This window comes from Rhamphochromis sp. 'chilingali' (genome assembly GCF_963969265.1).
Source record: "Rhamphochromis sp. 'chilingali' genome assembly, chromosome: 20".
Taxonomy (NCBI): Eukaryota; Metazoa; Chordata; class Actinopteri; order Cichliformes; family Cichlidae; genus Rhamphochromis; species Rhamphochromis sp. 'chilingali'.
Window position 1 is genome coordinate 11277300 of NC_137947.1, and position 13615 is coordinate 11290914.

Below are 13615 nucleotides of genomic sequence, written 5' to 3' on the forward strand. Positions count from 1 at the left end.
ATTGGTAATTGAAGTTAAACATAGACGGCTAGGGACATGGCATTTTAGGCTACATGTGCTTGAAAAAAAAAGTTTAAAAATCTGTGAATATTGTAAAAAAAATAAATAATGGCCAGTTTCTGTCATGGTGGAACATCATGACAGAAACATCACTCGTGTACCTAATAAAGCGGTCGTGTACATTCAAAATATCTTTAAACGTCACAAATCTGAAAGTTAATCAACAAGTTTCTATGTGGGGGCGGGTTTTTTTGTGCCTCCTCTTCAACTTTAAGCCTCGAAAGTGCGAATCACAACCTCAGCCTTTAGAAACAATCCCAGCTAACGTTTCCGTCGTCGTGTAGACCCCCGACTTCCGATCACTTCCGCGATTTACCGAACTGTACGCTTCATTTTTTTCCTGAGTGGAGAAAAATGGCTTTTGAGTTGTCCGAAGATCAGTTAAAAACAGCGGAAAACGAGCTGAAGAAATATTTACCCATGTCGCAGCAAGTATGCTCGGTTAAATCTGTTATATGTTTATTTCTACAAGGAGCTGAATGTACTGCAAATAACCAACTACTGAATTAATTTAAGGTTTACGGTTTCCTGGTGATCAGAAACAGAGTCAGATCCGACCCTGTACGGGTTTTAGTGGACAGGTGGCCACAGTTCCGCGTCATTATGTGCAAACCACAGGTTGAACAGGTACTGTCTGTGCAGGGGGGGCTTGCGTGCACACAATACATTGTTTAAATGCCAATACAGATCACGTGTCTATTTTTCTTCCAGAAGAGTGACCTCTTCAAAGATGCACTGCTTTTTGCAACTGATGCTGCTGTTCTAGAAGAAATCCTCAGCAAGTCATCTGTTATTGACTGGATCAAGTACTTTTGTGTTGGTAATGGCAACAAGCTCTCTTATTGTTTGCATTGTTACTGAATCAGTTCAAACTGTTTATTCGCTGGCTCCCACACTGCAGCCCTACATATGGCCACTGAAGTCTATTACTGCAAGTGATTTTCAATGAAATAATTAGACCAGCCAATGAAAAGTCATCCTAATGCCTGGTGTTTATGTACTTCTACCTTCAAAGTGGAATTATATCTTTCAAAATGGTATTGTCTTTCATTGTGTTCAAAGTGTTATGGTATGTCATTTAGTGATAGAAAGATATGGCACTGCAAAACAAAAAAAGTTGGGACACATCTATGGTTAAACTTTGCACTTCCCATGTTGGGAGCAAGTTAATCTTTAATAAATCATTTTTAAAGACAAAAACAGGTTCACACATTTAAGGTTTTGATTACTTGTGTTAAAGGAACCAGTGTTTCCCACACTGAGATATTCAAAGCAGTGGCATCAGCAAAGGGTGTACCCTGTAAAAGAGTGGCAAAATGTTACTTGATGACATTGGAAGATGTGAGCAGGCTTCCTCCTGTTGACAGGTATTATTTACACATACGCATAATTATAACTTTTACGTCCTGATAATAATACAAGCTTTGCTCTGTTCCATGTCAGTTCAGGGATCTCAGTAAGCTCTCTTGATGAATCGCACATTGGCTTGGTGAACCAAACGTGGAAGTTTGGAAAGGACGATGTGGCCGTTGGTCTGATCCGCAACATGATTGCAAACTTCCCCTCCTGCTGCGTGCTGGATGCTGAAGGAAAGCCTGTATCCTGGATTCTGACCTATGCATCAGGCGCTATAGGAATGCTTTACACGCTGCCAGAGCACAGAGGGAAAGGCTATGCCAAAATCCTGGTCAGCAGCTTGGCCAAGAGGAATCATGCACTGGGCTACCCAGTTTACAGCTTCATAGAAGAGGAGAACGCTGTGTCCTACAGGCTCTTTGCAAACCTGGGCTTCACTGAAGATCCCTCTTACAGGGAAGCCTGGTTTAGAGTAAATGAATTTCAAATATTTCAATGAGGGACAGAGTAGAAGTAAAACAAAATTATGCTACACCTTTTTCTGTTAATAAGTTACAGTCACAACGTGAGCAAATTCTGTTAGAAAATAGTTGGAATAAATATAGTAGCTAGATTTATGGGTTAATAGCTCTTTTTTTTTGGCCCTCTTATTGCTCTGGAATATGCTTGATTTTTTTTGTCTCTACAGCTTATCTCTTTTCTGCACTGGATCTGAAATGAAGAAGGAAAAAACATGAAATTATTTGCACTACAAATGAGCATAAGAATGTAATTCAGTGCTTAACGTCCAGCATCCAGACACAAACTCAATCTTTTGGTGGCATTTGTGATTTTTGTAACTGTAATTACTTCATATACATATATTGTAAAATTTATATACAATGTGACAAAATGTAGTAAAATGAGAAACTGCTCTTGACTGCTTTACCTTTGTTCTGTGAATTCTTCGAGTCGTAGCAGCCATGTTTTCCAGTACTCCAACATCAGCTCTGAGTTGAGCTGGTGAGCATGGGCAGGAGAGCCATCCTTGTATGCCACAACAATGAGTCCATTTTCAACCTGCAGCAGGAACAGATCAGCAGCACACAGTAATCACAAAGATATATTTTGAACAGTGCAACCTTTGTAAAAAAAATACAAGCTAATCACATCATTTATCTTAGTAGATCACCTGGTACTTGTAGTTGGCATCACTGTTCAAAGCCCCAGCATAGGCCGCCACTTGAAGAGGGTTATCGTACGTGTTGCTTAGGAACGGTTTGGGTTTATCAGAAGTTTTCCAGTCAATAACACATAGTACACCCCTGCAGGAAAAAGTTTGAATGAGTCAAGTTAAGGAAATTAGTTTAAAAAAAGATAAATAACTCAAGCCTGGTGTGGAAAAGAGGTCTGGAAATCAGTTTTTTCACCTGTAGCGAGCAACGCAATCCACAACTCCCAGGTAGTTCAGTGTTTCATGCTGTACGGTGCTTTCTATAGCTCTCACCGCTCGGATGTCCTCCAGGATGTCAGAGACACTCTGCATGTATCCCTGTACCTCAGGTGGATACTCTGAAGGACTTCTATCCTTCCATGTTGCATGTGAAGTAAGAACATCCTCCAAGGCTGAATGGAAAAGCTTCCCTTGCCTAAATAAATCTGTTTTTAAGTACAACAAAAAGACAGTCACTTTTTCATTTGATCTCACCACATTCACACTAAGATAACTCAAGTCTTTCATATCTTACTTTGGCTGTATTCTTTGAAGCCTTCCTCTCCAAGCTCCGCAATCATTTTCTTCCTCCACCTCTCCAGGTAGAAGATCTGGTCTGGGGAGAGGGTCTGCTGAAGGATGCGGGTCACGCTTGGTACCAGAGACCTGCCTTGCCCTCTGTTTAACAAAATCCGAGCTGGAGGTCCTGACTCTGGCTCTTCTGTTTCTATAGGTTCTTGACAGTCTAAGAATGGATGAAGGACTTTAGGTACCCTCGTCTTTGCAATTGTAGGAGTCTGGGCTTTGACAACAGGTCCATACATTTGGTCATCTTCCGCTTGGAGGGTCTCCGGAGTTTGAGAACTGACCCTGGTCGACATGACGGACTTCACGAGAGAAGAGTAGCGCTCTGTGTCCACTGAACTGTACGGACTGCGTCTTTTTGACGATCGTAAACAATGATAAGCAGAAAAGTGGCTCACGGGGAGGGAGGTGCTTTGAGGTACAATGATGCCTCTGACGCATAAAACTCGTTTAAAAGTGAACATTCTGGAGACTTTCACACAATTGGCCAACAAGGCGATATCTTATTGGCTAAATTACTACAGGCAACTACAGCGGGCCTGAAGCTTCAAAGTATATTTAAGGATTTTGTATTTATTTTCACCACCGGTGGTACTTGCCCCAACATATTCTCATGTGACTCCAAACAAATCGGACAGTTTCTGAACGACGCGCCTTTTCGTTACACAATATCCTGTAGCTGGGAAATGGAGTTCCGAGCGGTGCTTTCAACGAATAAACTTACGACCTTATAAACTACGTTACCCATAATGTGCGGTGTAACATCAAAATACATCCGTCGAATTATTTACTCTGCCGCACAGTTGACTGAGCTGTCCTTTTACTTTTTTTGTTCGTTAGTACGCAACTGTCCGTTACTTAAAAAGGTGTGACACTGCTGTTTATAAAAAAATAAGTTATCACAATGCCCGTGCTTTATGAAAACTTTTTACAGGAGTGTGATGCGATTGAGTAAGCGAAGAGCCAATCGTAGCGTTTGTAAATTCCTACACTGTCCAGTCATATTCATGTGAGGCGGGATTGAATTTGTCGTCACTGGGATGTGGGCGAAAAAACGTTTTGACAGTTCGTTTTGGTAGCTAACTAGCCACCAGAGAGTTCGCTTCCTGCAAATAGTTGTGTTATTCTAGTGATCGTCTTCCTGGCATTCTTTCGATTTGAGTGCCATTATGACATCAATAGATGAAAACAGTAAAGAAAAGGTAGGTTAAACCTTTCGTAGCAATAAAAATTGCATTAATAGTCAGCACCAAGATAGCTAACGTTAACGATTGCTTTCTGGCTAAGTTATTGAGTTCTTTTCGTTCTACATAACGATAGCCTCCGGCTAACGCTAGCCAACAGTTTATTGACGAGACTGTCAGGAACGGTATTTTAAAACTCCTGGTTGGGGTGGGGATTTTGTTTTCTAATAAAATTTGTTGCAGCGAACGCGTCTAAACATGCAACACATTGCGACAGAAAAGTCGCTTAGCCGGTGCTAAATTCTGACTCCCCCACCTCCTCCGCGTAATTCAACGCTTATAATAAAAAGACGGTAATTTTCGGCTAGGCACCAATGTCATGAATGTGGCGCTTCTGCTGTTTTTTGTGTCCAACAAACTGGTGTATTCAGCTGCTGTGCAGCACAAAGCTCAGTGGCATCGCAGTGTGGTCTGTATGTGAAGTTTTTTTTTCTGCTGTTTTGACAGATGCTAATTAAACCTCACAGTAACTTTGACAGATGTAGCTTGTGGTGCTGCTGAATCATACCATTTATGTCAGTCGAGTTAGACTGCTAAAAAATAAATAAAAATAAAAAATACCAAAGTAGCATTAAAACCTCATCACAAGTTGCAACAAAACCTGAGGAAATGCAGGAATTTTAGATGGCTATATCTTATAAACTGTCAGTAAAGTGTAACACGTCGCTTCGTCCAGCAAGACTGTAAATGATGAGATATGTTTACTCTTTATTTACCAAGGGTGTGGGCCTAGTTTTTAAGCTCAAGCAGGACTAGCGCATCTGGAGGCACAGTTCTGTACACTTGTCTTGAATCCCTGTGCATTTTAGATAAAATGTTTAGTTCTTTTTTAAAATTGATAATGTCTATAGATTGAGCTCAGTAGATTTCATAGTTGCTTTCATTCGGTTTGTATCTTAATTCCATGTTGGGTGTTGAATCAGGATGAATGCTTTGGGCTCAGCACTGTATCTGCTTACAATATGCCTCAGAGATGTTTGTATATTGTGAAGTTGCAGCCACTGAGGATTTGTAGAAGTGCTTTAGTGGCAAGTTTTTACTGGTACTGTTGCAGTTGGGAAATATGAAACATGAGCAAATGAGATTGTTTGTGCCCGTTGCATAAAATATTTATATCCAATACAAAGAAATAGTCAGCGAAGTGACCCTAGAGTTATTGAGGTCTGTTGATTACCAAATCGAGCTGAAAGAATGTGTATTGGTAGACACATACGATTCTCTGTGGACACTTCTCGTTTTCCAAATGCAAAATCTCAGTCTTTTGATGAGTATTATTAAGCCATCTTTTAAAAATACAGGATTCAATAAGCTCTGCCTGTCTTATTGTCGAGCTACACAAACCAAACATCAGGGGTAATAAGTCAAAAATGGCAAGAACTGTTGAATATGTCCTAAAAGCAATGTTTAAAAACCAAATGACTTCACACACAAAAGCAATGTGTTTATGTTTTTTGGTCTGTTATTTCTCCTCAGTTGCGCTCTGTGTCTGTGGACCTAAACCATGATGCCTCTCTTCTTATTGACATTCCCGATGCACTCTGTGAAAGAGACAAAGTCAAGTTTACAGTTCATACAAAGGTAAAAAGGAAAAGAATGTTTGTGTCTCAACAGTGAGAAAGAACAACGTTTAAACTTAATCCTAGCCTTTAATCCCTTCTATAATAGTGTTTGCTGATATGTTGTCAGTAATATTTACAAAGTGCTATTAACTGTTTTCCCAGACCACACTGAGCTCTTTCCAGAAGCCGGATTTCTCTGTTCCCAGGCAGCATGAAGATTTCATCTGGTTACATGACACTCTGGTGGAGACGGAGGATTATGCTGGCCTAATAGTGCGTAGAACTATTTACAGAGATGGCTCACACCCAGAGACAGAAGCTGTTGATTTCACAGTTCAACTTAACTTTTAAATCGTTTGCACTCAGAAACCAACAGAAACCATAAACGCAAACTTAAATTCCAAAAGTATAAAATAGACTTTTTTTCTCTTTTTTTGAAGCCTCACAACCATTTAACTATCAGTGAAAATTTATTTGTTTCCTGATTCATTATTCACAGATTCCACCAGCACCCCCGAAGCCTGACTTTGACAGCCCAAGAGACAAGATGCACAAATTGGGGGAAGGTGAAGCCACTATGACCAAAGAGGAGTACACTAAAATGAAACAGGAGCTGGAGGCGTGAGTGCGACACTCAAATCAAAAAACTGGATTTTTCTTTGTATCCTTTTATCTTCATGGCATGCTAGATTTCTATTAGCAAGCTACGTATGTAAAATATTGTCCACTTCACCAAAAATGTCCATGTAATATATTCTGTTTTGTATTTTTTTAGTGAATACCTGGCCGTCTTTAAGAAAACTGTCCAAGTGCATGAAATCTTCCTGCAGAGACTGTCTTCTCACCCTGTTTTAAGCAAAGACAGAAACTTCCAGATTTTCTTGGAGTATGACCAGGATGTGAGTTCCTCTTAGTGCTGACTTCCTTTCATGGGTTATTCGTTGGAAAGAGAGGAAGTAGAGTTTATGACACATGGTTTGCATCCTGCTGTGATCAGCACACTTATCTGTGTGGTCTGTCAGTAGCAGCAGCCATAGAGTTCAGATAAGTGTTAAATATTCTGTATACAATTTTTAGAAATGTCTATGCAAAGTAATGAAATGTTGGTAGATTCACAAATAATACTAAAGTCTTGGGCTTGAACTATTGATTATTTAAGTAAACATGTAGTTTGTCCCATCAATTAATTGGATAAAAATACTTCTGTCATTATTAATGAGGAATAACAAATAATCAAAAAAGAAATATCACAATATCACTGCTCATTGGTTTTTATTTTAGAAATTGTAATTTTAATAGCACTTAATACAATTGAATTCATAAATAATTTTTTATATTTATGGTAATCTAAGTCTGTAGAATAATGTCATTTAAGCCCTGAAACAAATATTGTCTAGTACACCCCATGCTCCCCCTTAGACACACCCCTGCTTGCTGCAGGTATCGCTGTGATAGAAAGTAGGACAGCTGTCATCAGCCTTCAGCAGCTGCATAATTTAAACATCATGTCACACTAAGCTAACGGTTCACCTGCACACATACACTTTTATTTTAACTTCTGTAGCTTTACTGTAAATAAATCCTGTGTAAAACAAATGGCGGTGAATGGGGGCAGCTACAGAGTTCTCTTTTCTTTACACTGGAGCTTTGTTGAACAAGCAGTTTGATGAGGGACTCCCGCCAGCTTTTTCCTAATAAAGGTTTTAATGGGGAGTGCAGTGGTCGCTAACGATAACAGCTCCGCTTCTGTTCTTCAACGTGTGTAGACGCTTCATGTCAAACTACTTACATGGTACTCAATGAATCATTGCAGCCTTATTTCAGTCCTTATTTTTCAAAGCATCATATATAAAGTTCTCATTAATAAATTACAGAATTATTGATTACTGTGTTCAAATTCTGTCATTTTAGCTCAGTGTGAGGCGAAAAAATGCAAAGGAAATGTTTGGAGGATTCTTTAAAAACATGGTAAAGTCAGCTGATGAAGTCCTTATCTCAGGAGTAAAGGTGAGACTTATGCACAGTCTGCTTGCAGTTAATGTTGGATAGTGTCCCACGTGAAGCATTATAGCCACTTCTTTAATGACTTTTGTGTCTTTCTGTTTCGCCTGCAGGAAGTTGATGACTTTTTTGAGCAGGAAAAAACCTTCTTGCTTGACTATTACAGCAAGATCAAAGATTCCACTGCCAAAGCAGAGAAAATGACCCGTGCACACAAAAGTATGTCATGTTTATCTTAGAGCATTTACTCGGTTTGGATGATTTAATTTATGTGTGCAATTTTCTACATTTTGATATTTCTCTTGTTACAGATATTGCAGATGATTATATTCACATTTCTGCCACTCTGAACAGTCTCGCAGCTGATGATATGACAGCAAATAAGAAGTGAGTGCAACACGTGAAATATGTGTTATTACACAGATGTAGAGCATGGCTCTGTGTGACATTGTAGTGATTTCTTTTCTTTTTTCCTGCAGAAATCTTGAGAAGCTGTCAGACTTGTTTGAGAAGTTTAGAGTAAGTAGAGCTTTAACTAATAACAAGCAGTGACACTTACTCTGCTCTGGTTTAGTTTGAACATAATATTGTCTCTGCAGAAAGTGGAGGGAAGAGTGGCGTCTGACCAGGACCTAAAACTCACAGAGCTGCTGAGATACTACATGAGAGACATCCAAGCTGCTAAGGTGAGACATGTTCATCTTCTGTCTTCACACAGCTTGGACAGATTTATAACCATTGTGCCCAGTCGCTGTATCTCTCACTCTATATACATTTAATGGCCACTTTATAAGGTGCAGCTGTTCAACTGCTCATTAATATTAACAAATAACCATCTTGGCATTTACCGAAAACTGTGCTAAAAAGAGAAAATATCCCACGAGTGGGAATTCCCCCGGTGAATATGGCTTGGTAACCCAGAGAGTTACTCAAACAGTCACTCCTTACAATTAAGATGCGCAGAAGAGCATCTCTGAATGCACAGCACATCAAACCTTAAAGCAAATGGGCAACAGCAGCAGAAAGCTCCAGTGGGTGCCACTCATGTCACCTCAGAACAGGAAATTGAGGCTGCAGTTCACACAGGCTCACCGAATCGGTCAATAGATGACTGGAAAGTAGGCTGGTCTGATGAGTCACAATTTCTGCCGCGACCATCAGATGGTAGGGTCAGAATTTGGTGTAAACTACATAAAGGCAAGGATCCGTCCTGCCTTGAATCAGCGGTTCAGGCTGTTGGTGGTGTAATGGTGCGAGGGATATTTTCTTGGTACTCTTTGGGAACCCATCCTCTGATGGCCACTTTCAGCAGGAGAGCACACCATGTCACTAAGCACAAGTAATCGCAAACTACTTTCCTCAGTATGTGAAAGAGTTGAAAGAAACTATAGATGAGGAATGCACTTCCTGCTTTCTGTGAATTAAACTCAATATTGTCCATGCCTTTTTATAACAGTAACAATTTGAATATTGTAAAATGTTGCATGTTGAACGGCTTCTTTAGGTCTACTGCCAAACTTTTATTCATCTCGTAAAACTATTTCTAACATGGTTTTTAGGACCTTCTGTACAGACGAGCCCGGGCGTTGGCTGACTACGAGAACTCTAACAAAGCTTTGGATAAGGCCCGACTGAAGAGCAAGGATATTCCCCAGGCGGAGGAACACCAGCGGCAGTGCCTGCAGAAATTTGACAAGCTCTCAGAATCTGGGAAGAAAGGTGTGTGTGTTCATGCGTAACCGATGCAGACTGCCTCTGTACTCGTTTCTTTGTGTCTAAAGTGACATTTTCTTTTTAAACTCCGCAATCTTATCCTGACAGAACTCACCAGTTTCAAGGGCAGACGAGTCGTGGCCTTCAGAAAGAACTTCATAGAGATGGCTGAGCTTGAGATAAAGCACGCCAAGGTGAGCAGCAAAGTAAAGGAAGATGCATATGTACTATCATCTTTTCCCTTCAACGCTCCAAGAGACAAATGGCAAAATTTTAATAAAGACAAATATTTAAGTAAAAAAAAAAAGTTATAAATAGCTTACATGTCATTACAAGCATGTGATACAAAGCTTTGCTCAAGCCCAATGAATGTTCTGTTGCTTTTGTGTCCACAGAACAGCGTGGCTCTATTGCAGGGTTGCATCGAGCTGCTCAAGAGCAACTGATGCGCTGAAGTATTCCTGTGCTGCCATCACAAAGTGACCAGTCAAAGAACGGAAACTGGGCGTCCCCGGGGGAGGGGGCCTTGCATGGACATGAATCTCAGCTCTGTGCCCGCTCTCGCCTGGATCTGATGCCACTTTTAAACCCTGCACAAGATTAAGTGTCTTGTATGCACAGTGTCTTCATGTTTACAGAGTCCCTGTCCTCTGGTCTGTGGTCCAACCTTTTCCATTAATTTAAGGAAGTCTAGCTCAATGTGAATGGCTCCAGAAGAGAATGTGGCGGCCCAACATCAAGGTCTTCCATATTTTTTTGCAGCATCAAATCATTTTGGGGGTTTTTTGTTTTGATTTTTTACCTTAAACACATATTATATTTCTTGCCTTTCGATCATGTTTCTGCCTTCATTTCCTCCACTCTAACCTCTTTCTTTATATATACTTTTACACAACTTTAAAATACTTAGATAATCATTTCCACATAATTGATTGATTTATGATTTATGTGTTTTCTCTTTTGGGGCTTTTATTTTTTGTTAATTAAACAGTTTTACAGAAACAAAACCGATGCCTGGAAAAAAACATCCTCATGCTCTGCATTCCTGGGCTCTGAGATTAGTGAACAGCCAAACCAACCCTCTAGTAAGAAAACTCATGACTCACATAGAAGATAAGACAGAAAATCGTAGTGTACGAAAACAGCTGAACTTCTCCTCAGGAATTGGATTGGTTTCCCGCATTCTGGTTTGTAAGACGTGGCCTGAAATCTCACAGTTATCAAAGATGTGGGATGGAGTCAAATAGTAGGCTGTTTGAGCATAGAGCATAGAAAAGTATACATTTATAGTTTTGGTTTCATTTAAAGACACTCATTGTCGCTGCACCTGCCTGTTTACTCCCGCTGTGTCCATTGCTTATTCCTTTTCAGTTTGCGGTTATTTTATCTTTATTTACTTTTTCCGATTTGTTACTGATAGTTTCACGGAGACCTCCTATATTTTCCTGATCCCCTCAACAGTTTGTTTGGAAAAAAATAAAATGGAATAAAAATGAAAGATGCACTAAGCTGAAAACTACTTTACAATCACGACCAGGCTTGGTGAAGTGTTAAAAATGCATTATAGTTTTTTAAGAAATTGAATGTATTTCTAATGGATTCCAGCTGTGTGAATTCCTTCACATGATGTTTTTTCATACAGAACATTAGCATTTTATAAAATTCTTATTAAGGCTGTTTAATAAACCCTACTTTCCCAAATTTCATCTTGGTTTTTTGTTTTTATGCCACACATGCAGTCTCTTACTTCGATCCTTACTATTCTCCACTCACGTACCAAGAGCCTGAAGCTCTTCCACTACTACCTCTAGGTGGCACTGTCAGCATTTCTACGGTGTCCTTGAAGTTACACACAGCTGTATGCACGTTTGTGTTAAATCCATCGACCACAGTGGATCCTGCAATTGGACGGTATCGTGTATTAGGTAACCTTTGAGGAAATGCCAGGGGGCTTATGGGAATTACCATGACCAACGTGCTCACTGTGTGACCTACTTTAGCAGTTGCACAAAGCAACGTACAGCTCAGGTAGAACTACCAATATTTTGTGTAACAGGTCAAGGACTTATTGCTAGTATGCAATGCACTCAGTAAATATTTATTATTATTTTTTAAACCCAAAAAATTTAAAGCCATTAATATGATGAACATCCTAATGGATAATACAGATTTTTTAACGAAGCTTTTGCTGTTGGAGTTGTAGAAAAGCAGAATTGCAATGATAATGCACGTAGAGTCTACTCATACATCCGTGGGGGATCTGTCAATATTAGACAGCCCCAGTCTTTCAGTAACAGTGACCTGTAAGGTTCGCGCTAGTCACTGATTGGTTAAAACAGCTGACTGTAGCCAATGACATTATAACAAATAATCAGTACAAACAAAGGAGCCTGCCAGCTGTGGTAAGAGCAAACAGGATTTAGAAGTGCAGCATCAAAGAGTTAAAGCAAGACCTGCCTTTGGAACAAGATGAGATTTAAAAAAAAAAAGGCATAGATGTTAACCGTAGACGTGTGTTTAAGGTTGCCAAAGAAGAGACATTTGCTTATGTGGGGTTAAAGTCCCTTCACCACAGCTACAGAGCTACATGAAACAGAAAAGTATCAGTCCTAAATTTAGTCTATTCATGTTCTCTTTGTGCAGCTCCACTGATCTGATAAGTCACCTCAGAAACAAAACCGTTGGAGAAAAGGACGCACTGTGTGAAATTTGGCTGCGTAAACCGGTGTAAAAAAGATAAATGGTGTTTGCTTCAAAGATAGACTGTAGTTAGATAATTTTGTGAATTTCTGTATCTCCTCCTAGGCAAACTTAGATCATTTACAGGCTGTGATAAGAAATGGGTTTTGTGCATTCTTAGAACTTCTGGATAGATTGTTAGTGATTTGCCAGTAATAATTTATTCAGTACCATCTTTATATTCCACTTTTAATCCTCAGTGGCATGCAAAGCACTATTACATAATCAGGCCCAGGATTTTTTAAGAAAGCACAATAGAGCGCGAGAAAAAAGGGACACTGCTTCAGGTGTACGTTTGTCTGCTGTGTCATATAGTCTTTTTTCACTTTGGTTTTGTTCATGGTTGAGTGAGCCTGTGAAAGCACCTGCCTCATGGCTCAGAGCTCAGCAGTGGTCACCAGAAAATCATCATAAATGCTGATATAAGCCTTACAGTAGGACTCAGAGCCATGACGCATGAAAACCTCCCCATAAAGAGAATGTACTCTCTGAATGTTTTTTTTTTTAACCGCACCTGCAGGGCTTATTGACGTAACTGGATCATCTGTGCTTCCTTATTGAAACGGGTTAGGATGCTTCTTCCTGGTCCTGCAAAGATTTCTGAAATTCTTCTCAGCTTCTGAGAGTAAGAAGAGAAAGCAGCACTTCGATTTTGGCCCTCAGCAATATAAATATCTAACATTGCCTCCTTGCCTGCCCCCTGACACAGAAGCACAGGGGACTGGCACATCTTGGGTGTGAAAGTGTGAAGGAATGTCTGGAGGACAGTGCATGTTCGTCCTTCAGTAATGGAATTCCATCATTAACAAAACATCAAAAGGACTCAAAGCAAGGTGCGTGTTATGACCAAACCTTTTCTGGGTTCGTCCACCCTGCCCTGCTCAGGGAATCGTTTGCTTTTATGCTCGCATTAGTAACACACCGTCATCTCAAAGTCAAAACAATTGCTGAAGAATGACAAGGACAATCTGCGAGCTTACCTGAACAAACAAGTGCCACCACTTCTCAAACTGCTTTTTAAAGGACTTTGAGAAGTGGTTGTGTCAAGGATTTCGGAAAGGCTTATTATGGGATGTGAAAAGACCCTGATGTGCACTTGTGTATCTGTGTATTGGAAAAATCTGAAACTCTCTTGACACAAAATTGTGAAAGTGTAGAAAAATATA

At 39.9% G+C, this 13615-nt stretch overlaps 3 protein-coding genes across 3 annotated transcripts; 2 read left to right on the forward strand and 1 right to left on the reverse strand.

The window, feature by feature from the left end:
• The first annotated feature begins 323 nt into the window (after positions 1-323).
• Positions 324-2340, forward strand: LOC308388825 (glycine N-acyltransferase-like). Its single transcript, XM_080869767.1, has 5 exons — positions 324-492; positions 577-687; positions 772-880; positions 1301-1427; positions 1504-2340. Exons 1-5 carry the CDS (start codon positions 415-417, stop codon positions 1913-1915), a joined length of 837 nt encoding a protein of 278 aa, XP_080725893.1. The 5' UTR covers positions 324-414; the 3' UTR covers positions 1916-2340.
• mgme1 (mitochondrial genome maintenance exonuclease 1) lies at positions 1989-3846 on the reverse strand. Its single transcript, XM_080869766.1, has 5 exons — positions 3144-3846; positions 2826-3054; positions 2588-2720; positions 2345-2475; positions 1989-2127 (listed from the first exon to the last, which is right to left on the reverse strand). Exons 1-5 carry the CDS (start codon positions 3655-3657, stop codon positions 2106-2108), a joined length of 1029 nt encoding a protein of 342 aa, XP_080725892.1. The 5' UTR covers positions 3658-3846; the 3' UTR covers positions 1989-2105.
• Positions 3847-4025: 179 nt separating this feature from the next.
• On the forward strand, positions 4026-11405 carry snx5 (sorting nexin 5). Its single transcript, XM_080869765.1, has 13 exons — positions 4026-4395; positions 5911-6015; positions 6159-6269; positions 6496-6617; positions 6772-6895; positions 7908-8003; positions 8111-8216; positions 8309-8384; positions 8477-8516; positions 8597-8683; positions 9557-9716; positions 9819-9904; positions 10106-11405. Exons 1-13 carry the CDS (start codon positions 4363-4365, stop codon positions 10154-10156), a joined length of 1197 nt encoding a protein of 398 aa, XP_080725891.1. The 5' UTR covers positions 4026-4362; the 3' UTR covers positions 10157-11405.
• The last annotated feature ends 2210 nt before the right edge of the window (positions 11406-13615 follow it).